Source organism: Drosophila ananassae, chromosome XR (genome assembly GCF_017639315.1).
Source record: "Drosophila ananassae strain 14024-0371.13 chromosome XR, ASM1763931v2, whole genome shotgun sequence".
Taxonomy (NCBI): domain Eukaryota; kingdom Metazoa; phylum Arthropoda; class Insecta; order Diptera; family Drosophilidae; genus Drosophila; species Drosophila ananassae.
The window spans coordinates 18,794,132-18,819,020 of record NC_057932.1 but is presented as its reverse complement, the minus strand read 5'-3'; the positions used below and the strand labels follow the sequence as shown (position 1 = coordinate 18,819,020).

The following is a 24,889-nucleotide window of genomic DNA, read 5'->3' as shown; positions in this document are numbered from 1 at the left end:
TATCACAAAAAACATTCATTGTACACCGAGTACTCTTTTTTTTATTTTATTTGGGATAAGCTGTGTATCTTTTTGGATTTCAAAACTACTTGCAAAAACTGTGGCTATTTAAGAATTATATTTAACTTGATCGCTCCTCGTTCTTCTTCCTTTGGACATCGGTGTTTGGATTTTAGTTTTAAAATTTAATCGTTAATATATACAAAAAAAATGATGTTCAGTCAATTATAACTATATATTTATACACACATACATTCAATCGAACACTTAAAGAAACACCAATGAGACATTACATAAAATATATTATTTAAATAATTAATTAAAAATAAAGTTTAAATATAATACCCAAAAACTAAATACATGAAACACTTACACATAGTTAATTGTTGTGTATTTTTTTTAATATTTGTTTTGCATGTTTTTGTTTTAGTTTGCATTTTGTTTTTAGCATTTAGCTTTAGGTTTTTGGTTTTTCCCCTACATTTTCGTTATCCTTACGGCAAGGACATCATCGACATCGTGTCTCCTCGCGGATCGCCATCCCTTCGCACTTCGCTTTTATTTTTTTTCGTTTTTAATTATTTAGTACACATATTTTAATAATCAGTCGCATAAATGAATCACCTTGCTTTGGTTTATTTCCTTTCCCCTCTGGCTTCTAATTCCGTTCTACTCGCTTCCTTAATTTCGATTCCCTTTCACACTCGGTTCCTTATGGTTAAGTGTTAATTAATTTATACATTTAATTTAATAAATTATTAAATAAAAAAAATATTGTAGTAATAAAATTGTTTTAAATTTAACTAACCATTTTATTTTAATTAATTTATATTAGTTTTTAAAAGAGATTTTCGATTATTATAATTATAGAATTGGAGGAAAATTTAGAGAAATATTAAAATAATATTTATTAAAAAATTAAAATTATTAAAATTAAGACAACCATTGGAGAACCGAAAACCAAGCACACCCACTCAATCAATCATTCAATCAATTACTCAATCATACACACATACACACAGTGTTACATATCCTTGAGGACGCCTGTAGGATTCCTTGTGGACGCCTCAGGTAATCCATTGGGACTCCTTGAGGATACCTCTTAGTGCTGAAGGATGCGTGACTTCTGGGCCAAAGTGGCCTCCGACTGATGGAGCCGCCTCTTGCTGCTGTAGTTGCACAATTTTCCGGCCACCTTGCTCAATGTGGTCGCCGTGGAGGAGGTGATCAGATCGAGGGCCTGCAACCGGTTATCCAGCTCATCGAGAGCGGATAGCGATGCCGTCGTGGTGGTGGCCGTTAGAAGGGTGGAGAGATTACTGACCCCGGCATTGCTCCGATCCGGATCACCGTCCTCCGGATCCGGGGCTGGGGCTATGTCGATGTCGCTGAGCTGATTGGCCAGCGGATCCTCGTCGTAAGGATCGTAGGGGGGTCTTAATTATTGCTTGAACACAAACAGACCCGTGGGGTCCCACTCGTTGTCGTCGACGGGGCCGAAGCACTCATCGAAGTACCACTCCATGGTCTTGTACACGTGACTCAATGACCTGCCGATGCCGTGATCCTCGTCGGGATACACCTGGTGCCGGAACTTCACCTGCTGCTCCACCAACGCCCGCACCAGCATCAGGGTGTGCTCCTGGTGGACCAAAGTATCCGCCGTTCCGTGCATCAGCATCAGGTTCCTGCCCTTGATGTTTCCCGCCTTCATGGTGAGGTCCGCCTCCTGGAGGGCTCTCAGGTAGTCGCCTTTGAGGGGTATGTACCGCTCCGTGAAGAAGGAGTCTGAAACGACAAACATTAATATTAATTATGTATTATTAATATTATTATTAATTATGTAATATTATTATTAATAAATGTTCTTTAACTGCTGATGTATAAATAAAAGTGTTTAGGATACATGAATACCGGGGTTTTCGTAAGGGGATTCATGGAAAAATCAGGAAAAAATTAATTAAAAATTGTACCTATAAGTTTTATAATAGATCGATGCGGAATCGATCCACGAGTCGTTTAAGGTACTCCGCTTAAGGATCGGACCAAAATTGGCAAAGATATACCCTTCGTTATGGCGCCTATGAGGCGAACCCACGAATTCCCCATTTGTGAAGGGGGATGGCCAGGAAAAATGACAGAAATTCTAAGAAATATTTTGTTTCCAGATTTTGATGCAGATCGATGGGGAATCGATCCACAAATCGATTAAGGTATTCCGCTCAAGGATCGGACTAAAATTGGAAAAGATATAGACATGGTTCTGACGCCTATGGGGCGAACCCACGAATGCCCCACTTGTGAAGGGGGATGGCCAGGAAAAATGATAAAAATTCTAAAAAATATTTTGTTTCCAGATTTTGATGCAGATCGATGGGGAATCGGTCCACGAATCGATTAAGGTATTCCGCTCAAGGATCGGACTAAAATTGGAAAAGATATAGACATGGTTCTGGCGCCTATGGGGCGAACCCACGAATTCCCCATTTGTGAAGGGGGATGGCCAGGAAAAATGACAGAAATTCTAAAAAATATTTTGTTTCCAGATTTTGAAGCAGATCGATGGGGAATCGATCCACGAGTCGTTTAAGGTACTCCGCTTAAGGATCGGATAAAAATTGACAAAATTGTAGATGTCCTGGGGGGGCTAATGTGAATAATTTCTGTCAGGACACTCACAGTGGAATCCAAAGTTGACGATCGGATTTATGGCAACGGCACACTGAAGGACCTGCTGGGAATCGTCGATGAGCATCATGGCGGAGGCATAACCTCCATAGCCCCAGCCAAAGGCGCAGATCCTTAAAGGATCAATGAACTTCAAGTTGTCACGCAAGTATCTGTTCAAAATTAAACATTAGATTCTTTAAATTAAATTAAGAAAATGTGAAAAATTACGTTAGTACGCCCAGTTGATCCTCCACCTCAACGGTGCCCAGTTTTCCGTGGACTTGGGTGCGGAGGAGCTCTCCTTGATAGCCACTGCCACGCCCATCAATTTGGGCCACGATAAAACTACGCTGACTGGCCAAATACCAATTCCAGTCGACGTGGAAGCGCTCTGTTACCAATTGAGATCCTGGGGAGGCATCTCTGAAAATATTCAATGTATTAAAATAAATATTTAAATATTATTTTTAATAATTAAGTCTTAAATGCTATATTCCATATTCGATAATTTTGTTCTTTATTCAAATCTTTACCGGTTGGCGCCAATCTCCCCAGTGGGGACAAAAATTGCATTGGCAACACCAGACCCTCTCTCTTTCAGCGTCCTCGATCAGGAGAGCATTTTAGTCCTTGGCTCCCTAATCCCAGTGGCCATTTTGTGTGATTTCGTTTTTGCTTTCTTTTATTTCTTTAAAAACTAAAATTAGTGTCGTTTCAACATGTTTTAAATCTTTTGTTAGTTAAGTAGTATAGCTTTCTTATCTGTGGTTCAAATATATATAAAATTAAATAATTTTAATCCTCTCTTTGTCAGTATTTACGTGTTTCCTTTTGTGTTTTGTGTGTTTTTGTTTTAAATTTAATTTTTTTCATATAATAACTCTATAATTTTGTGTTTTAAGGCAGATTTTTAAATATGCTGTGGCTTGTGCCCCACCGCTCTTTATTGAGAGTTTGTGGGTGAGAGAGGGGAGAATTGCCAGTCCAGAAGAGACCCCACTGCAAAGTACCGTTATATTATGGATGCGATGAAACATGCGCCACATACTTTACATGTATGTAAATAAGTGTAAAATACATGTAATTGTAAATACAGTGGAACCGGTGAGTTTAATTATTGTTTTTTTTTTTTTAAATAATTAAAATATATTATTATTTAAAAATATAATTAGTTATTATAAATTATGAATTAATTTTATTAACTTATTTTTTATCTTTAAGATTTGATATATTTTTAACTGTTTTGTTGTTAAATTAGTATTTATACATAGAGCTAGCATATCTTATTTATTATTTAAAGTGTAAAAAAATTATAAAAATGTACTTACACGTGCAACACCAACGGGAAAGCCACATCCTCCTCCTCGCGCATTCCCGGGGGCAGGAAGAGGCGCACCTGGGCGTGGAAGCCATGCCGGATCTCCACACTGAACGTTCGCATCTGGGGCACGGCCAGCTGGGAGAGTCGATGCCGCAGGACGTCACCGGCATTAAGGACATAGATCTTGTCGTTGCTGGCCGTCTCCACCAGGTAGACACTGGGCGCCTCCGGGCCCAGGCACTCCTGGACGTAGTAGCTGTAGTCCTGGCTGAACTGCACCCGGTTGTAGAGACAGTTCTTGGGTATATCGTAGAGACAGTCGTCCGGCTCCAAGCGCGCCACAATATCCTCCCAGCGATCGCCGCGCTGGGATATCCGGGCCCGGTGCAGGCGGTAGGTGGACTCGGTGTTGTCGCAGGTGAGACAGGTGGGCGGGGTGGACGTAATGTACGTTCGGTTCGACTCCGTGACATTCAGCTTGAGGCTGATCTTGTAGAGATGTCGCTCCCCCGGCCGTTTCTCCGGGGCGGCCATGAAGTAGACTATCTCATGCGGCTCATCCCAACCGATAATCTCCGTCACCTCGAACCGTCCCATGGTGAGGGGCACTGGCCTGCGATCCAGGGAGGAGATGAAAACCACGTGCCGGTAGTGACCGTGCTCCCCATCCCGCACCGGCAATCTCTTCAGGAGGTAGCCCCCGTTGCTGATTTCATGGGTGGTGCTGCCGGTGGCCTCCATCGTTAGGTTCATTTGCTGCTCGGCCGGAGGCTCCTCCGGTGGTTGTTGCATTTTTTGGTTCTGTTTTTGCTGGGAAATCAACTGATTCCGGGCGGAGAATACCGGTCGCTCCGAGGGCAGCACCCAGCCATCGTTGATGGTCACCTCCGTGTGCACCGCCTGGCAATGGAAGTGCGGTGCCCGGCACAACACTGTTGTGGCCTTGGTCTGCTCTCGATTGGTGACCGTCACCGAGAGATCGATGGTCGAGGCCCAGGTTAGGCCGCCCACGTAACTTCCATTGGCCAGGTCGGCGGGCAGCTTGATCTGGGTGGGGAATATGTACTTGATCACGGAGAGGTTCACCACGTTCACGGTCACATTGGGATTGCGGGAGCCGGTTTTGGGGTAACGCTGGCTCAGAACGGCAGGATATTTGATGTCATCCCCCATCCAGGTGTATCTGAAAAGGGAAGGGGGTTTATTAATACTGGGTTTTGAGGGGGAGGGGTATAATTTTTATTAAAATTAATATTTTGACGGACAAGCGGACAGACGGACAAAAAACAATATTATGACTTGGACTTAGTCCTTTTTTCTTCACAAACAAATAGGAATAGAATAGATTGTAGTATTCTCTGATAAAAAAAAAATTTTAAATAATTATTATAAAAGATTTAAGACTTTAATATTTGATTTTGGCGGACAAACGGACAGAGAAACAAAGAAATAGTTCGCATTTTAACAAAAAATAGACATAATTGTGAAGCTGGAATAATTCAAGCATAGAAAGTGGTTTATAGAACACACTTTTTTAAATAAAATTCATAATTTAACAATTAGAAAACATAAATAATAAGCTACTTTTTATTTTGGCGCACAGACGGACAGGCGGACATAGAAAGGCACTTAAATACACATCATAATCTCATTAATAACACTGAGAAAAATGCTTGAAGAAGCCCCCTCCCCACTCTACTATTTTAAAATTCAAAAGATAAAACTTAAAACTACAGTAGCACCTCCCTAAGCCCAACACTCACTTGTATTCGTTCACTTCGCTGTCATTGTAAGTAATATACGCCAAATAAAGTCCATCCGGTGAGAATTCCATGCTGCTCCGTCGACTCTCCAGCTCCGGAACATTCTCGTATGTCCAGTCCGGTACACCGTTGTAGACCACGCCCCCCGTGGGCGCCGCCTCATCCGGATAGCCCTGCCCCCATTCACTGCCGCCCCCCGTTTGTGTTATCCGGCAAACGAGTTCGCCCTGGACTTTTGGCTTGTAGTAGATGTCGTTGTGATGGACAAAGGCTATGGCCTGATTCAGGGTATAGCCGCCAGTTTTTCCATTTGAATTTGGGCCTCCTGCTCCTCCTGCTCCAGTTCCAACTCCCGAACCACTCCCACCGGCTGGTCCGCCTCCATTGCCACCACCGGACGCTGCCCCATTCGCAGCGCCAGCCAAACTGTTCAGAATGATACTGCCGCTGGGCAGGGGGGCGAGGGTGGAGGTGGTGGTAGGACTGGCAAGGACACTGCCCGGGGGAGGTGGTGGCGCCGCCAGGGGTGGTGGTGGGTTGGCCGGTGCCCATACCACGTGCTGGAGGCGGGGCGCCTCCGCAATGTTCTCGGTGGGTCCCAGCGGAAATGTGTTTGCCGTCTGCACCTCGTATACGTGATGTCTGCGGAAGCGATAAAATATCACACACTCGTCTGTTTTCTTATCAAATTAACTAATGTCTTTGCCAGATTATACATTTTTCAATTCCCCAATATAATTACACTCGAACTAAATGCTTCAAGTTACGTGGAAGGGATGGAGGAACTTACCTAGAGCCCTCGGCATTGGTGTCCGATTGCAGGAGGACATATTTTTGGTCTGGTGCCACGAGAAATGATTCCGCATTCAGTTGTCGCTGAAAACGATAAAAATATAATTAATAAAAATCTAAAAGATTAATTTTTAAAATAAATAAAAGTAAAATACTGAAAAATAAGTTAAATACATTTAAGAGTTAAACTGATAAAAGTGTCATCTAGAGACTTTAATTCAAAAGCTACATAAATTTGTATTCTTTTTAGAGCGACATACTATTGAAGGGTTTTTGGAGACTTTATGTCGTTCTAAGACTTGCAATTATTAAATAAAAGTCTTTTAATCTATTAAGGATTGATTAAAAAATTGGAAAGTAACGAAGCAATAATTTTAACATAAATAAAAATAAATCACTTATGTCGCTTTTCTCTAAAAACGACATAAAATGGTAGGCTATTTAGAACTACATACATGCTAGAGTGTGTGGCGTTGTAATCCTTAATTATAATGTAAAATATATCCTTAAATATACTTACAAATGTGGAGTTGGTCATAAGAATGCGTGTTGTGAGGTCTGCCATGTTGAGAATGGACAAACCGCCTGTAGGGTCCCGATAAATGAGCTCTCGACCTAGAAATAAATACAAAAATATAAATATTTAAATAAAATATAAACTAATAAAAGTAAAATAAAAACAAACCATTGCTCCAAGTGCCGTTGAAGGGCTTCCATTGTAGACTCCGGCCAAGGATATCGCTGGGGAGCATGCGGCGTCCTCGGATGCGCAGGCCCTCGTCCTCGGGCGACAGCAGGAAGATCGAGAATATGATCAGGCTGAAGACGGCGGCGATGACCAGCAGGGCAATAAAGATGCCCCGCCAGTTGCGACGTTCCGGAGAAATGGCCACCAGTTCCTGGAAAAAATTCAAAATAAATTATTAATAAATATTTTTAGTTAGTTTATGGAACAGAGTGTTAAGGGGTTGAGCTCTCCACTCTATAAAGTCTATATTTCATTGTCCTTTTATCCTTTTTTTTGGCTTCCCTCATATTTCATGGCAAATATTATTCCTCTAATTGGTTAATTGCATTAGGCTGCGCCTTTTTTTCGGACCCCCCCTTTGTTTTCAATTAAACTAATGGAGTGGAGAGACCATTCCCAGCCAAGGATCACAGCCAAAGGATAGTCGAAAGGTAATGGATATAGGATTTAAATGTATTTTGCTTCATTTATCCCTTAATTTGCCTTTTAAATGGCCAGAAAATCGTTTCACTTTCGTCCTTGAAGTGCTTTAATTGACAAGAGAAAATCAAGTAAATTGAGGTCACATATGAAGGCCTTCCTTTGCAACCTTTTCTCAATACCCTGTAAAAGATGTAGTTTAAAAAATAATAGCTATATATTAAATATTAATTTATTAAGACTAGTTTTTGTTGAAAAATGTCTGTAAAATTTTATAATTTTTTTTTTAAATGTCCTTTAGAATCAATATCCCTCTCACAGTAATTGCCAAACTATTTTAATGCATTTTGCATGTGAGGCGGAAAGTTCCTGTCCACAGCCACGCCTACTTGCCAAAACATCAAACGCCTCCGCCCCATAACCCCCCTCCCATGACAACACACATATGGATGGAAAATAATCCTTCTCGTAAACTCGATTTGCACTTAGCCAGGACTCGAATTTTCTTATCGAAGGACTTCAGGCTTGTGGCTTTGGTTTTGTGGATTTAAATGTCCTTTTTCTCTCAGTCTCTCTCTCTCTCTCTCATATATATTTTTTTCGTGTTTTTATTTTTGTGTTTTTGGCCAATTCGATTCGGGCCGCAGTCCCCCAAGTGGCAGCCACTCAATGTCGTCGTTGCTTGTGTCTTGAAATTGAATTAAAAATTTATATGCACTTGACGCTTGGAGGGAGAAATGGCCAACAAAAAAAAAAGCAAATAGAACATGGCTAAAATGTGCATGTGAAAAGTGCTAATTGAAATTAGTTGGCCCAAACTGCAGAGCAGGAAATTCGATTTTGTTGAGGCGGCCACGAGTTGAACAGTTTCCCTCAAAAACCAGGACACTTTAAGCGTCCCACACAGAGTACAGGCCATTAAAAAGTTTAACAACTTAAGGGGGTTATTAAATCATAGAGTTTTTAACTTGTTTTTTAAGGGTTTCAGGTTTTTACAGGTTTTTAATGCCAAAATCTCCATAAAAAATGGCTTAAAAAGTCAACTTTACTTGTCAAGTTTTGATGTTATTCGAGGTCTGATTAAATCATAGCTCTTGACCTTAATAGATGTCTTTTTTTTTTGGTAATAATTACTATAACTTGGCCCAGAAGTTGGGACAAAAATTAATTGCCAAAACAAAAACTGGACACAAAAGAGACAAGTTGAATTTATTGCCAACGGAAGTGGCAGATGGAGCGAGGCCATTTAGTGTCCAACAATTGTAAATTGCCGTCCTTGGTCCTTGGCCGTGCGGCCTCTCGTTTACCGCCATGTGTCCTGTGATGATGTCCTTTCATTAGCTATTAATGCCGCCCAGTTGGCCATAAAAAGGTGTGACAATTGAACATTTTCTGGCATACTCGACAGCCAAAGTACTGGCCACCAGCTAATTGGCAATAAAACTTAATTGACTCGACAATAAGTTCAATAAGCAATCATAATAAAAACAAAAATATTAAAGCTTTTAGTTTTCTATTTAAAGTAGAATTAGAAATAGTATTGCATAGCCTACATGTCGTATGAGTAATATGCATTATATTTAAATCTTAAGCCTATCCTGAAGGGACTAATATAGTCCCTATATAATCCTCTGCCTATTTCTGTTCCTTGGCACCCGGGGCGTATACGTTATATGCGAGTTACCTAAGTGTACGCATAATTTATGTGAAAATGAATGAAGTAGTTGTGTCGGCATTGTTCTTGGCCCGATGCTTTTGGGTTTCTCGGTTCTGGGTTCTCGGTTTTCGTTATTATTGTTGTCGCTTTTCCAGAAGAGGAGCCTTGGGCGTAACGCCAAATGCAGGCAGTCGGCAGTTGGCAGTCGGCAGTCGCTTTGGCGAATGCGTTCACAGCTCATTAAATGCTCATTGAGGGGCTAACCGATGGGGGGAGCGTAAGGAGGCAGGGCCTCCTTCGTCGCTTTCTCCGCCATTTCCACCGACGATTATCGATTGCCGGGCTGCATTTGCATTCAACCAGCGGCTTTCCGACCATACTTCCCCTCATTTTGTGCGATTACATCTCGCACGTCTTGTCTTTCGATTGTTTGATTACACCGAGAGAAAAATTTACTAATTTAAGGGGAAATAAAGTGTTGGAATATGTAATTTTAGATCTATTTTTAGGGGCTAGTATTTAATTCTAAAAATAAGTCTAAATAAAAGCTTAGTTTCTTCCCCAAAATGATTTAAACTTGATAATTTTAGCCTTAAATGTTACTTTATAGTGGACTAAGTCTATGACTAACTAATTCTAGCTAAGAACTACATCATATTTAAGAATAAAATAAAAAATAAACGTATATATACTTATATATTTTATCTTATATCTTATATCTTAAAGAAAAACTTATTAACAATTTAGACCTAAGCGGCGTAGAACCTTCTTCACTTTTACCTGAAAAACTTAAATATTTTCCTCTTATAAGCACTACTTTACATAATTTATTTAGAAGCATAATTTAAAAACCCCCTTAGACTACAAGTTCCTCACTCTTCCTTTGGAATTACCCCTCTGGCTGCTAGTCTGATATTTTTCTCTATTTTGGTACACCCATTGTTGGCTCCATTAGAGCGCAACCAAAGCCGACAGCTGACAAAGCCACAAAGAGATCGGACCTGGCCAGTTGGCTCTAGCTTTGGCTTTGGCTCTAGCTTTGGTTCTGGTTCTGGTTCTGGACGTGGGATGCATCTTTTATGGGCTGCCTGCCACTCAGAAGATGCCACTGACAAGTGCATATGCTTGAAAATACTTTGTTATTGTTGATTTTACCTTCTGCACTTCTCCCGGAGTGGCTGTGAGTGGGTGTATGTGTGGACTTTGACCACAAAGGTTTGTTTTCCCCAACCATTGTGTTATTTTTTTCTTTCTATATTTTTTTTGCTAGTTTCCATAGCCTGGTATAACCCGTATCCGGATGAGTCTGTCCGGGAGGCAAGGGCATGGATTGCATTTTACGACTTTGTCTGCGGCTCCTTTGCTCTCACTTGCAGCACTGTGACCAACCACAATTTTTCCCAAACACACACACTTTTCCACACCGAGTTCTCCCTCAGCCACAGGAAACCAACGAAACCAACGCCAGGTCCTTTGCCATTTTATTTTTCCGTAGAAAATAATTACCTCGCAAATAGTGGGAGAGCAGCACAAAGGCATTTCGATCAACAACAGCAACAGTAACGAACAAAAAGCTTAACAAAAAAAAGATACAGATACAAAATAAGAGACGGAATCATTTCAAACATTTTTAATCAAAATTCTCAACAAATAAATGTAGATTTGTGGGATATAATATTTAAATATATTAAATGAAATTAAATTATTCAGGCCAACTACTCCATAATTTGTTTTTAAATAAATTAAAACATAGAGTTACCATTTAAATCTATTTCAGGAACTATTTTTTGTCTAATTTTGTAGGAAGAATATAATTTTAGTTTTTAAATACTTTAATCTGAATATTTTCCCAGAGAAGCAATGAATATAAAAGTCTCTGAGGCACTCCCTGCTTTTAATTTTTACAACCTTTCCAAAATTATATTGTTAAAAAAAAAGTTCCATGGGCAACTATTAAATCTAAGAGCCTCTACTTTTGGCCAACAAAAGTGTTTATTTTTTTTGTTGCTAGTGGCAGCCACTAAAATTCATGTAGGACTTTGTAGCGGTTTTTCTCGCAGCTGCATTTTATGGCCCATCATAAAGATTTTCCACCAAACTCACAAACACATTTTCATTTTCACACAGACATATATGAGCACTAAAACACACACACATCACATCAGGTTATAGAAGTGGAAATTTGAGTATTTTGTGCATTTTGGCGGGAAACTTAATTCTTGGCCTTTTCCGAGCAGCATTCCAAACGTTGAGTGCTTAATTGGATTTCCTCACTGCCTGCCTGCCTGCCTGCCTGCCTGCCGGCCCCAAAAAACAATGACGAATTTGCGGCGACAACTGACTCGGCCTTTCGCCACTTTCTCCGCTTTCTCCGCCTTTCACCGCTTCTCCCCCATTATCCTCCACTTTCCCGACTGCTGGCTGGGCGATAAGTTTCAGGTCCTTGAACGACAGGACAATGGACAATGTCCAGACAATGGACAGTTTGGGGGGTCCTTGCGGAAAGGACTGCTTTTTTGGAGAACAAAATGGGGGATATTATAAATAATGGGGTGTTTAAAAGGTGACATGTTCTGAACATTTGTAGTATTTTAAGGTTTTAATTAATTTCTTTTTATTTTATATGTTTTTATTTATGTGTAATATATATCCTAATTTATGGTATCTAGATTTCTTATATTTTTCAAAAACTATTTTTAAAATACCTTACTTTCTGATTCACAGATTTTTAAATCACTTTTTGAACTCTAATTTATTTAAACACAACTTGGGATGTATTTTTTGGTAAGTTAGAATCTTAATTTTTCACTATTTTGTCTCTAAAATTGATAAAACTTTGTTTTTAATTAATTTTTGTAACTTGTAATTTTAAAATACACTTTTTAAATATTTTTAAAATTTATGGAACACCATTACCCCAATAGGTTATCTTATTAAAGCCCAAACTCTCCATAAATTAGACAAGAAAAAACGTAGAAAAGACCTTTGAGCCTGGAAATTGTGTCATTAAAGTGTTCGCACTTAATCTTAATATTAATTGACTTTTAAGGACGAGCGGCAAGGATGCCAGGACACCGACCTTGAGCAGGTGTTGATCCATACTTTTCGGCTGTCGGCGTACAACTAAATGTTTGTCGTCTTTTAATTAGAAATTGCAGAGAAAACAACCAAAAAAAAAAAAACGGAAAAAAATGGGAGAAAGTTATGGCCCTGTCCGAGAATAGGCGCAAATATTACGCAAACCGTAGAAAGAGACGGGTGTCTGGGAGTTGGATGGATGGTAGAAAGAGATAGGGAGAAAGGGGAATTTCAAAATGGTTCCCCTGAGGAATGACAAAAAAAAAAAAAAAAAAAAAAAAGTGAAAAGCAAATCATTTGCAACATTGAAGGCAGAAGAAAGGCAAAGAATGTGGTAATGGTAGTTGGGAAAATATATTATATATATCTAGAATATGTATATATCTGGAATAAGTGTGTATATGTCTGGGATAAGATATATGGAAGGACACACGGAAAAGTTTTTCGTACTTGCCCACGCTGGGAAAAACTTGTGTCATTATGAGGAACTTTTGGTTCCTCTGGCTCGCTTATATGATGACCGCTACGTTACTCCCTTTTCTCCTTCCTGGAAAAAATTGTTCCATTTTCCCTCAACATGCATGGCTGACAATTATTAATGAAAGGGTAAGGACTGCTCTCTCTCTCTTTATATCCTAGACCTTATCCTTATCGCTTCTATATTTTTTGTTTTTGTTATCCTGGAATGCAAAATTTATTGTCTACTTTTATTTATTGATCCAAGTTTGTGCCTTTCACTTTGGTCATCGTCATTTTCTTATCTTGGCCACAAATTGCCCGAACGGCGGGGAAAACTTCACGGAAAATGCGGAAAACTTGGACTTGGCGAGAAATGGCATATGTAGGATACAAAAAAGGCGGAAAAAAAGGGTTTTCAGGGTCTACTCTGAAGTCTAGACTAGAGAGATCTGTTGATAAAAGTTTAAAGAAATTTTGGTTTAAAGTCAAGAGAGTTTGAGTTAAGGAATAAAATTATAGAATAAAAATTATAAGAATTCGTATTAATTTTATGGAATTAATTTCAAATTTTCACAACACTTTCGCACAAATCTCAAATGAGGATAATTAAAAGCGAATCAAGGGAAATGCCCCCATAGTCCCCCTTAACCGGCTACGCCCCTGCAGCGTAATCAGCTTCTGGGGAAACTTTTGGCCTCCCCCCCCACCCATTTGTCGCCAGTAGAAAGTTTTGTCAGCTAGCTTAAAATGAGTTTGGCAACAAATTTCATAGAGAAAGTGAAGAAAAAGGTTCTCTCCATGGAACAAATTAAATTTCAAAAATAAAAAAAATATAATAGGAGGAAAATAGAAGGGGGGGAAACTGCTCAATTATTTGCTCAGAGCTATAAATTTTATTTGGATTTTATTAATTTATGTCGGAGCTATGGCTGTCGTTTCCGATTCAAAAAATAAGGTAATAAAGTCCAGGAAAGAGACGTTATGGACCACTTATTTATATCGTTTTCTCTTCATTATTTATTTTTTGGTGAGAGGGGAGGCAGGGGAAAATCTGAAAAAGAAAATTGGAAGAGAAGAAAATCGCGGCGTCGGCTGCTTTTGATGGCATGGCCGCAAGGTTTTTTTTCAGCGATATGGCTAAATCGATATGGCAAATCAACTCGAGTTTTGTGTTTTATTTATGGGCCAACAGGAGGACCTCAAGGAGGAACTGTTGGGCAAAAACAAAATACGAAACAGAACAAAAAACAAAAATAATGAAATGCCAATCGAAAGTTGGCAACAACAAGGAGAATAAGGTCCTTGAGCCCACTTCTCATTCTCAATTACCCCGTCGTCCAATCGTTCGTCCTCCTCAGTCGTCCTTAAACTTGAGTGTATAATTTCGAAATTTATAAACTGTGAAATCTGAGGGCGCACGCATCGTTTTTCCTTCATCCTTCTGTTGTTTTATTTATGAATTCGGCAAACGGCAACGGCAACGGCAACAAGAAAAGGATCCCCGGATCAGGGACCAATAGCGAGAGGGTAGGAAGTGGCAAGGCGTAACCAGCAAGGACGAAGGACCTCAAACCATGAAATATCTGTGCCTTGAAGCGCATTTATCTGCGGCGCGTCTGAAAGCAATTAAATGAGCCTAGAAAAAGGAAGCCACTTAATCCCTTCCATTCTTGGCTAGCTGGTCCTTGGTCCCTGGTCCCTCGCCTGGCCTGGCCAAAGACAAAAACATTTGCATACTTAATTAACTTGGCTAAAATATTCAAAACACCGAAAGACTGGTGCCTCGGTGCCTGCTGCAGAAATATGCTCTGAATAAAAACAACAGGAACTGAGCATCAAATTGGTTTCAGAGTTTCCTAAAAAATATGCTTAATTTATTCAAAGAATCTGATGGAATTATATTCTTAAGTATCAAAAAGGATAATATTTATTTAAATGGTGGTTTATGAGTGGGTTTTTTGGTTAATAAAGTACTAGTTGCTAGGTACTAGCTACTAGTTACTAGTTATTAGCTCAAGAACTGACTACTAGTTACTAGTTTCTGGTTTTTAGTTTCTAACTTCTCGTTACTTGTTACTAGTTACTCGGTACTAGTTACTAGTTTTTGGTATTTTGCTTCTAGAATCCTAAAATTTGTTACTAGTTATTAGATACTAGTTTCCAGAAGCACTAACTAGTAGCTTATTACTCTTTACTAGTTACTAGTTATTAGTTACTTCCTACTTGTTACTTTATTAAGAAAAACAAAAAACTTTTTGAAGGAGAATATTCTGTTATACCATTTCACTGCCCAGAATAGCTCTGTCCATAAATATTTAGGCCACAACGGCAGAAAATCCGAAAAACCCCCGCATCTCAATCCTAGAAAATGGTATGCAAATTAGCCGGAATCAACATTTTTGGCTCACCTCATCCTTGGGCACCAGAGTCACCTTCTTGATGGTCGGGGCACTGTTGTTAACAACGACCGTTTCCCGTTTTAACGATGGCCTTTTCAATGCCGAATGCGGCTTTTGTATCTCGACCATTTCGCTGAGATACTACCGAGATACTGTCGACCGGGATGTGGTGTGATTATTATGGCGCGGATTACGATGAGATGATGAAATGTGGCAAATGATGAGATGGCTTATTAGTTAGTTTAACGCCAATGGCCATAAGGAAAGTTGCCTGAGAATTTCACAAACTGTTGCCAGTATTTCTCTTTTCTTTCTTTTTTTTTTTATTATTTTGCCAAGAAAAAAGCGAGGGAAAAAAAATCATAGCTTTTAGCCTGTGCTTTTTGGCCATGAATTCAGTTTTAGCTTCATCTTATTTTCAGTCAAGTCAAACGGCTCATTAATCAAAAGGGAATGGCCATTATAGCACGCATTAGGTCTACACTGACAGAAATTATCATTATAAATGATTATAAAGAAAGGAGCTTAAGTTGATGAACGCTGATGACAGTGTTTATTGTCAAAATGTGGGAGGGTTTTCTTTTATTTTCTTTGGTTTTTATGTTGGGATTAGGAATAGAAATTGTTTCTTATTTTATTCTTTTTCCTTAAACAATTATAGCTTGCTTTATTTTTAATATTTACTATTTTTTTCTCAGTTTTAAAATTAGATTTTATTGTGGGTACAATGCCAAAGACCTCAACATATTTTTAGCTTTTCTTTTCAAGAGAAATAAATAAATTATTCTTGTGGCGCTTTATTGGATTTCTTAGAGGTTTAATTTTATTTTTTAATGTATGAATAAATGTATTAAATGTACTATTTTTGTTTGGTTTTAATATTTAAAGAGCTAGTAACGCGTAATGATTTAAAAAAAGCGATGGGGCACTTATGATCTAGTATATAACTTATAACTTATAATCTTAATCTTATCTTATCTTATAAAAAATATAATATAATAATATAAATATAAAATATAAATCTTAAATAAAGTACAGTTTTACAGTTTTATCTTTCTTAAATTTATTTATATTTAAGGCTTAAATATATTATATCTAAAATTTTAAAGTTTTATATAAATTTTAAGAGAGTAGCCGTGAAAAAAACACTGTTAAAAAATCTAAAAAAATTCCTAATTCAATTTAAATACAATTTTTAACAGTGTATTGACTTTAGGACACACACACCTATACACACACCCACCTACACACTCTCATATATGTCATGTTGTGCGTGCTCGGGCATTATCTAAATTAGAGATGTGCGTCGTAAAGATTTTTGGCTTCATTTCAGCTCGATCCCGACTCCCTAAGCATCCTGCGAATCCTGCGTAACCTTCGCAGCCTGCGTGTCCTGTGTATGTCATTTAATGAGCTGTTTATGCAATCATCGGTCTGGCTTTTTTGGGCAATAAATTCGTTTTTGGTAATGGGAGATGGGCAGGATGTGGGAGAGCAAGGCCTAGCTTTGGCAGCGGCGCACAAAATTTGCATAATCGCGAAAGAGAAAGTCGACCGAGCCAGCGACTTAACCTGAACGAGCCCCGCATAATGTGACCGACGTCATGATTATAATGATGTGCTGTAAGTTTAAGCTGTTGATTCAATTTGCTGGCACTGTTTGGTGCCAGATAAACGACTTAGTTGCCACAAAAACGCCAAAAAAAAAAAGCGAACAAAAATTGAATTAAACAGCTTCGGGCTTTTTGGTTTTCAGTTTTCAGTTTTCCATCTTTAGCTTACAGTTTTTTTTTTGGTTTTTAGTATTCAGTTTTCTGGGCACATGTGCAATGGGTGGGTGGGGAAATCTTTGCGAAAAGTATTAGCATAAACACACCAAGCTGGGGAGCCTCAGCAGAGCCAAGTGCCAGCTGTTTGGAGGGAAAACTTTTCTGGGGAAAAAAATTCAAGAAAGTAAGTCATATTTTTATAAAGACGAGATCTCTAATACCCTTGGGGTTATTTATTTAAAATATCTAGATAAAGAAACATTAACAAGTTCAAAAATATGAGAAAGCTGGGCGGATAAAAAACACAAATTCGCGGATAATCGAAAGTCTATATAACCTCTAGAGATAATCCCGATGGAGTAATATCTTCATTACTTTATGAAGAACTTCTAGAAATTAACTTCTAAATTAAAATACCTTTTTATTGAAAGAGTATTCGAAGGCAAACAAATAGAAAAGGGATGAAGGCGGAAAAAACTTGGGCCAAATTTGCAATTTGCATATTGTTGAGCGTAAGTTTAACCGGGAAGGAAGTTTCATGGATACCGGGGATCCAGGACATCCAAAGGACAGCCAGGCGGTCAAGTGGCAGCCCCAAGCCCGAGGGCCCAGATCCGGGACGGAGGGCCTATGCAAATGTTTAGCTCCGGTCGGTACAACGTGGCGTATGATTGATGTGGTCAGTTGGTTCAATTGCTCTCGCTTCTTGTTTGCACAGGTCTCCTTCGCCAGCTGCCTTTTGGGCCTTCTTTTCTCCGGCACTCTCTTTACTCAACCACTTTCTTCGTATATAAATTTTAGTTGATTTTTTTTTTTTTTGGGTTTTTTTGGCAATCAATTTGGGTTTTGCGGCTCTCAATTTAAACCCTTTCCTTTCGCCTTGAACAATGTTGTTGAATTTCCTTCAGCATACTTTCACCAGAAACAGGAAACTATTTTGGCCAAGAAGGATGGAAGATGGAGGATGGAGGAAGGCAGTAAGCCAAGAAAGTTTCCGCTTGTAAAATAAGAAAATATAATTTCGGGAAAGTATTCTTCCACGGCGAGTAGTTCTTAAAGGTTAAATACTTTACAAAAAGGATTCTTGGATTATTGTAATTTACTCTTTTTGTAGCTTGAGATATAGTATCTATGATTTTGTTCTCAATAATCTCTAGTGATTAAGTTCAAAGTCACTAGCAAATTTAAAAGTTGAACTAATGGCATGAACCTGATATTATTTAGACGTTGTGGGGCCTTAAGCCCATCTGTCAGTCCTATCAATTCCCAATCTCTGACGCTCGCCACTAACCAAAGCACTGACATATATCAATGCCAAAACACCCACACAGCCATACACACACACACACAGACACTTGCAGGATAACAAACACATGTACATGCACAGGGACACATCTTGAAGTTGTGAGCAAACAGAGGAGAAAAAAAAATGCAAGTAAGAAAAAATAATGTGGAAAGGAGTCGCACTCGAGGGTACTCTAAGGAGGGATATGTTATTGAAATATTATAAGAGGAGAGTGACTTGAAAGAGGACATTTCTATGATCGGATCTATAACATATAGTCCACCGATTCTGATTAAAAATTATACAACAATCAAGTGATTAATAATGAAAATTTCAAGCCAATAGCTTCGAAACTGATGGACTAGTAAGAAGAAACAGATTAGATGACTTTCATAGGCACTTCCAATAAACAATTTAGTTTCCAGGACAGGTCTAGTCCAAATTCTAATACTTCCGGTTAGGGTATCTAAAAAAAAAGAATCCAAGATGTGTAAAAACAAAAAAAAAGAAAGTAAAGAAAAGGCAACAAAATATACAGCTCTCGGCTTTAGGTTGGGCAAACTTTTTGTCTTCTGTGTGTATGAGTGTGTGAGAGTGTGTGTGAAAAGGGGGATGTGCCCCATGCCACAGCACACCAGGCGCGGTACAGAGGCGTAGTTATAAAGGGGGTGTGCATTACAAACAGCTGCTGCAGTTGTGCAGTTTGATGATACCAGAGACAGGGACCAGAGACCATAGACTCAGAGACTCAGAGACCAGAGACTCAGAGTGGAGAGTACAGAGCATTGACACACTTTTCCCGCTGTCCTGTTCGTCGAGTTTGTTTGTTTGTTGTTTGTTTGCATTCTGGCCATCCTGCCATTCTGCCATTGAGCAGGAAATTAAAAATGTCCTTATAGATTTATATGAAAGTTCACACGCAACACGCACTTGATACTAGGAAGGATATGCAGTTTTCAAAATTGGTATTACAATAGATTTCTCTTATTCTAAGATATATCTGTATTAAGGCTTTAAGGCTATAATATATTCATATTTTTAGCTTAAAATTCTTATAATTACTTATGAATAACTATCTTATCTTGCTTATAATACTATTACTTGTCAAAAAATATAATCCTATCCAGAAAATCAGGCTAAGGGGCTTTAATAAATCCTATTTCTATCACATTTTAATTAAATCAAAGGCTGTTAATATCAAGAGTTTTTATACTTTTGTTAAAAAAACATATATTTAAATTACTATAGTTGTCTTTTCTCCAAAAAAGTATGCTATACTTTATATACCCAGAAATTTTTTTGGAAATCGTATTTCTTAGCCACGTTTTCTAAATTATTTCACACCAAATAGTATACTTAAAGTACTTAGAATAGTACCTAAATTAAAATTACATAAGAACTAATTAATTAAAAATTATATAATATAATTTGTATAGCCCCAAAAAATATGCTATACTTTTGTAAGAAGAAATTTTTGTAAAAACCATTTGCTTTAGGACATAATTCATTTTTAAACTTCACTGAGGTAGAATATAATATTTTGAACATATTTAAGTAAAATCTCTTAACCCCTAACTCTACTTATAAGTCTAGATACTATTAATAATCGTAATACTCTTACTTCCACATCCTAGACCATAATTATTACTTCAATTAGAGCGAATGTTTCGGGGCTATTAATAACCTGGCCAAAAAGCCGAAAAGTACTGGGTTCGGCGCACAAAACAAGTCTTTTATCGCAAAATACGTGGCTTAATTACCACAGCAATTAGTCAGGTGCTTAAAACCCTTTTGTTCAAAGGCAATTAGCGATCTTATCACTCAAGTTGACTAATTTTACTCCCCTTTTTTTTCTCTCAGTATATAATTTCTTTCTTTTTTGTGAAAATCCTTGCTCTTTTTTTTACGAAAAAGAAAAAATAAGAGAAAGGTGTGCAAAATGTTAAATGATTGAGTGACTGATTTAGAAGAAAGGGGAGGGTGCGAGGTAAAGTGGGACAGGTTTAAATGGCGTAACACACGCACATAAACAAAACAACAAAAAAACAACAACAACAACAACAACAAAATAGACAAAAACAACAGCTGTTTAGAAATAAAAAACAGACTCATTCCCTTTCTTTTTATTTTCTTGGCAACTTTCCTTTCATTTCTCTTTTTAGCCTTTTTCCCACCTTTCTTCTTTTTTTTTGTAAAAGTTTTCTATTTCTATTATTATTTGTTTTATTTTCCAAATGTTTTTTTTAATGAATTTCGGTGAGTTGATTACATTTTTGTCGGCACACTTTTAATTGTTTTTTTTCATTTTTTTTTTATTATTATTTTTGTTTGCTTTTGTTTTTGTTTTTGAAATGCACGTTGTAATGGCCACAAAAAAAATAAATAACAATTACAATAAGAACAACAACAACAAGAACAAGTGTGGCTATCGAGAGCGAGCGGGAGAGTGGCGGATAGATAGAGATATAGGTGTATTAGTGTGGGTGTGCCTGTGCCGTGTGAGTGTGATAAGAGAGAGAGTCCCGAGGGAGAGAGCGACCGAACACTTCCGTGCGGAAGTCTGGCGACGACTAAAACTGAAATTCAAAGGCACAAGCCGACAAGCCGACAACCGAAAACCGAAAAACGGCTGAAACTGATGAAGGAGCGAATGAGCGAAGGAGGCGGAGAAGCGAAACAAACGGTAAACGCTTTCATTCCTTTGCCATTTCTCTGCTTTCTCTCTGTATGTGTATGTGTGGTAGTGTGTGTGTGGTAGTAGCAGTACCGGGTGCCCGCTTGATTGTTGTTATTGTTTACCTTTCGACACGAATTTAAGCGCCAAAAATAAACAACTAAAAATAATGGGAACCCCCCAAAAAATCAGCTGTTTGCGGGAGAAAGCTTTCACCTGTGTCCTGGCTAGACTTTTGAAGGTATTTTGATGCGCTTTTTATTGTTTTTGTGGAAAATAATAAGGACTATTATTAGTTTACAAAATAAACTATTAGTTTATTTTGTTTTTTTTATCTTAATTCTTATTTAATATCATATTTTACAAAAAAATTCCTAATTTTCTGTTAAACTTTTAAGAAAGTTTAGTTTGTTGAGAAACCCTAAGCTCAAAACCAAAGCTTTTGTGTCATAGCGCTTGTTTTGAATTCAAATTTGAAGCAAATTTGGTTAAGTTTTGGGTTAGAAATATGAAAGAATCTTAAAGAGAAAATATTAAAAAAATATTTATTTAAAATAAGAATTTAATAATTAATAATTAATTAAGAAAGGATGGCTAGGGTGGACTGTACAGCTTCTCTACATCACAATTTTAAATCTCAGGAAAGGAAAAGTAGTTCTTCCAGGATAAACATGAACAAAAATGCTATGTGGCTAAAATTTCTTCTAAAATAAAATATAAATAGTTTTCAAAATTCTACTTTAGTTCTCACAAGCCTATCAAACTGCCAAAATATAAAACCAAATATTAACAAGTAGTCCTTGGAACTGAAAACCCCAAATAATATGCAAACAAAGTAGTCCATTACTCAGTAGATTTTCTGGCATCGTGTGGAGCACATTCCCTGTACCTCATTCTTGTCATCGTAGTTCAGGCAGTAAGACGTATTAGCAATTAAATAAACACAACCAATATATTTTTCAATAAAAAAAATAAACAAAAAAACCAACATAAAAATAGTGACATAATAATTGAGTGAAAATAAGTGTGAGACCAGTAATCGTGTGAGAAAGTTATCGTGCAAGACAGTAACCGTAACCGTGTTCTATTATAATCGAGTGATTAAATTATTTTTGGCTTTAAATATTCGAATATCTTTAAATTTTCTTTTTGACACTATGGATAAACCGGGACCGGGCCCCAATCAGAGCGTCTACAAGAAAGGAGGCTATGATCCTGAGGAGTCGCGGTCTCGTCGGCATGAGGTCACCGTGGAGTTGCGGAAGTCCAAGAAGGAGGACGAGCTGATGAAGAGGCGGAACATTGGTCAAGAGCTCCAGAGTGATACAGACTCGAAGACCAAGACGCCCCAGATGATGGAGTACGAGAATAACAATGATGATGAAGAAATGAAAGACGTGGAGAAGAATAACATGCAGATCATGTTATATAGTAATAATAATAATGAAGCTAAACCAAAGGCTAATGATAAAGATAATGGCTCTGGTGATGACATCGATGTGGTCATGAACACAGTCCAAGAGATAATGCTCGCTGTGGGCGGCTCCATCGATGAAGAGTATCAGTTTTTGGGCATCCAATCGGCCCGAAAGTTGCTCAGCCACCTCCGGCACCCGCCCATCGACATGCTGATCCACTACGGACTATTGCCGTACTGCGTGGAGTTCTTGAAGAGGCACCACAATCCCAAACTGCAATTGGAGGCCGCCTGGACCCTCACCAACGTCGCCTCGGGCACATCCGAACAGACCATGGCCGTGGTCAATGCCGGTGCTGTGCCCCATTTGGTGGCACTGTTGCGTTCCAAGTCCAAGGACGTCGTTGAGCAGGCCATCTGGGCCCTGAGTAACATATCCGGCGATGGACCAGAGTGCCGAGATCTGGTCCATTGTTTCAACATAATAGACTACATACTGCCCCTGCTCAATGTCCCGGATCCGATCACCTTTGGCCGCAATCTCACTTGGCTGATAGCCGTTTTGTGCCGCGGCCCAATGGAGCCACCGTCCTTCTCCCAGGTGGCCAGGTTGCTGCCCCACCTGGTCCACCAGTTGAATAACACGCCGGACATTCAGGTCCTGTCCAACACCGTCTGGGCATTCACGTACATGACCGACCGGAACTACCATCAGATCCGGGTGGTGCTGCAGTCGGGTGCCGTGCCACGGATTATCGGCTTTTTGGACCATGCCAACATAGCCGTCTTGATGCCGGCACTGCGATGCATTGCGAATATCATCACCAAGTCGGATGAGCTCACCGATCTGATGATATCGCTGGGTGTCCTGCCGTATCTGGCCAAGTTGCTGCAGCACGAGAAGCTGGTGGTCATCAAGCTGACCTCCTGGATAGTGAGCAATATGAGCTACAATCAGAACCATATCCAGGCGATGCTGGAGGCGCACGTCTATACGCAGCTGGGAAAGATTATGTCGCAGGGCGACTTCCGGATCCAGAGGGAGGTGGTCTGGTGCATCACCAACACGATCGCATCGGCAACTCCGCTCCAAAATATAACTATGGTGGACGACTGTGGTGTTCTCAAGCCGTTTGTCGAGATGCTCGGCTCGCAGGACACCAGGACCTTGCTGATCGTCCTAACTGGGATCGGCAGCCTGTTCAACCTGGCCGTCAAGTTGGGCGCCACCCCGAGCTTCTGTTTGAAATTCGAGGAGCTGGGCGGCCTGGACAGGGTGGAGAAGCTGCAGATGCACTATCACATGGATGTCTATGAAATGGCATTCGAGATAATCGATACCTACTATCCGGAGGTGGAGGACTCGGGCGGCAACCATCGCGCCCCAAAACAACGCAGTCCCAGGCGTGGTGCTGGAGATGGAGCTAGTCAGGAAGAGCTTGAAGCAGCATTAACAGGGCCAGGATCAGCTGGCCCAGGACTATCCGCGGATGGGCAGTCCTTTGAGTTGTCAGGACCGCCCATGCCGGAGGGCGGATTTCACTTTTGATAAAGGGATTCTTCAGTCATCGTAACTACTACTACTCCATTGGGTCAAAATTATCAATAGTACAAAATTTACACTCCCCTACACAATTCCACTCCCCTACACGATTCCACACTCGTTAATTAGTCATACATGTGAATTATTAAAATGGATAATCACACTCGCACACTTAAAAAAATAGGTACACTTAAAAAAAAAAACTAAAAAAGCAAGCTGTAAACAAAACCATTACACTTCAAATACACTTACACACTATACAAGATATCTAAGGCTTCCCCGATCCCCCATAAGGGGAATACTTAGATACTTATGATACACCAGTCTCTCCAAATGCTATATTTCCAAATGCTAAACACACTATATACACTATATACACTATATGCACTATATACACTATTTACACTTAATTTACACTTTTACACTTTGTAAGCGTGTGGTCTCTTCATCCTCAACTCCATATATAATATGTGTAACACCATACACTTGAATTTTATTCATTCCCCCCATCAATGAATAAAATTCAATATTGTTGCATGTGAAAGCCAAAATGTGTTTTTTCTTATAGGGATTTTATATCAGAATTAAATAAAAGTAAAAACAAATAACTCTAACCTTTTCAAAGCTTAACAAATAATTTTCCGCGCCAAGCTCGCAAATTTTCTAAATCCCGAAGAGCTTCCAAGCACCCAACTTTCGAATCCTTCCTAAGCCAGGGACTTTACCCGAAAGCTTTCCCTAGAAAAGGTCAACCATAAGCTTTCGGGGGAACCTTTAGTAATCCTTTTGTGTCCTTCCACAAAGCTCGCGAAATGCTAAGCATTTTTAATCCTGTTTCCTTTGCTTCGAAAAGCTTGGAGAAAGCGTGGACCTTAAGCCCCCAAGGATTTCAAC

The 24,889-nt window shown here is 39.1% G+C and overlaps 2 protein-coding genes across 2 annotated transcripts; one reads left to right on the top strand and one right to left on the bottom strand.

The window, feature by feature from the left end:
- Positions 1–913: 913 nt before the first annotated feature.
- On the bottom strand, positions 914–20,942 carry LOC6504503 (inactive dipeptidyl peptidase 10). The gene is made up of 10 exons (XM_032452202.2): positions 20,536–20,942; positions 15,317–15,459; positions 7,232–7,445; positions 7,067–7,161; positions 6,545–6,630; positions 5,755–6,396; positions 3,999–5,174; positions 2,899–3,093; positions 2,680–2,840; positions 914–1,788 (listed from the first exon to the last, which is right to left on the bottom strand). The coding sequence occupies exons 2-10, from the start codon at positions 15,434–15,436 to the stop codon at positions 1,442–1,444; spliced, it is 3,036 nt and encodes a 1,011-aa protein (XP_032308093.1). The 5' UTR covers positions 15,437–15,459; positions 20,536–20,942; the 3' UTR covers positions 914–1,441.
- A 942-nt stretch (positions 20,943–21,884) lies between these two features.
- Positions 21,885–24,539, top strand: LOC6504407 (importin subunit alpha). The gene has a single exon (XM_032452203.2). The coding sequence runs from the start codon at positions 22,193–22,195 to the stop codon at positions 23,999–24,001; it is 1,809 nt and encodes a 602-aa protein (XP_032308094.1). The 5' UTR covers positions 21,885–22,192; the 3' UTR covers positions 24,002–24,539.
- Positions 24,540–24,889: the final 350 nt, after the last annotated feature.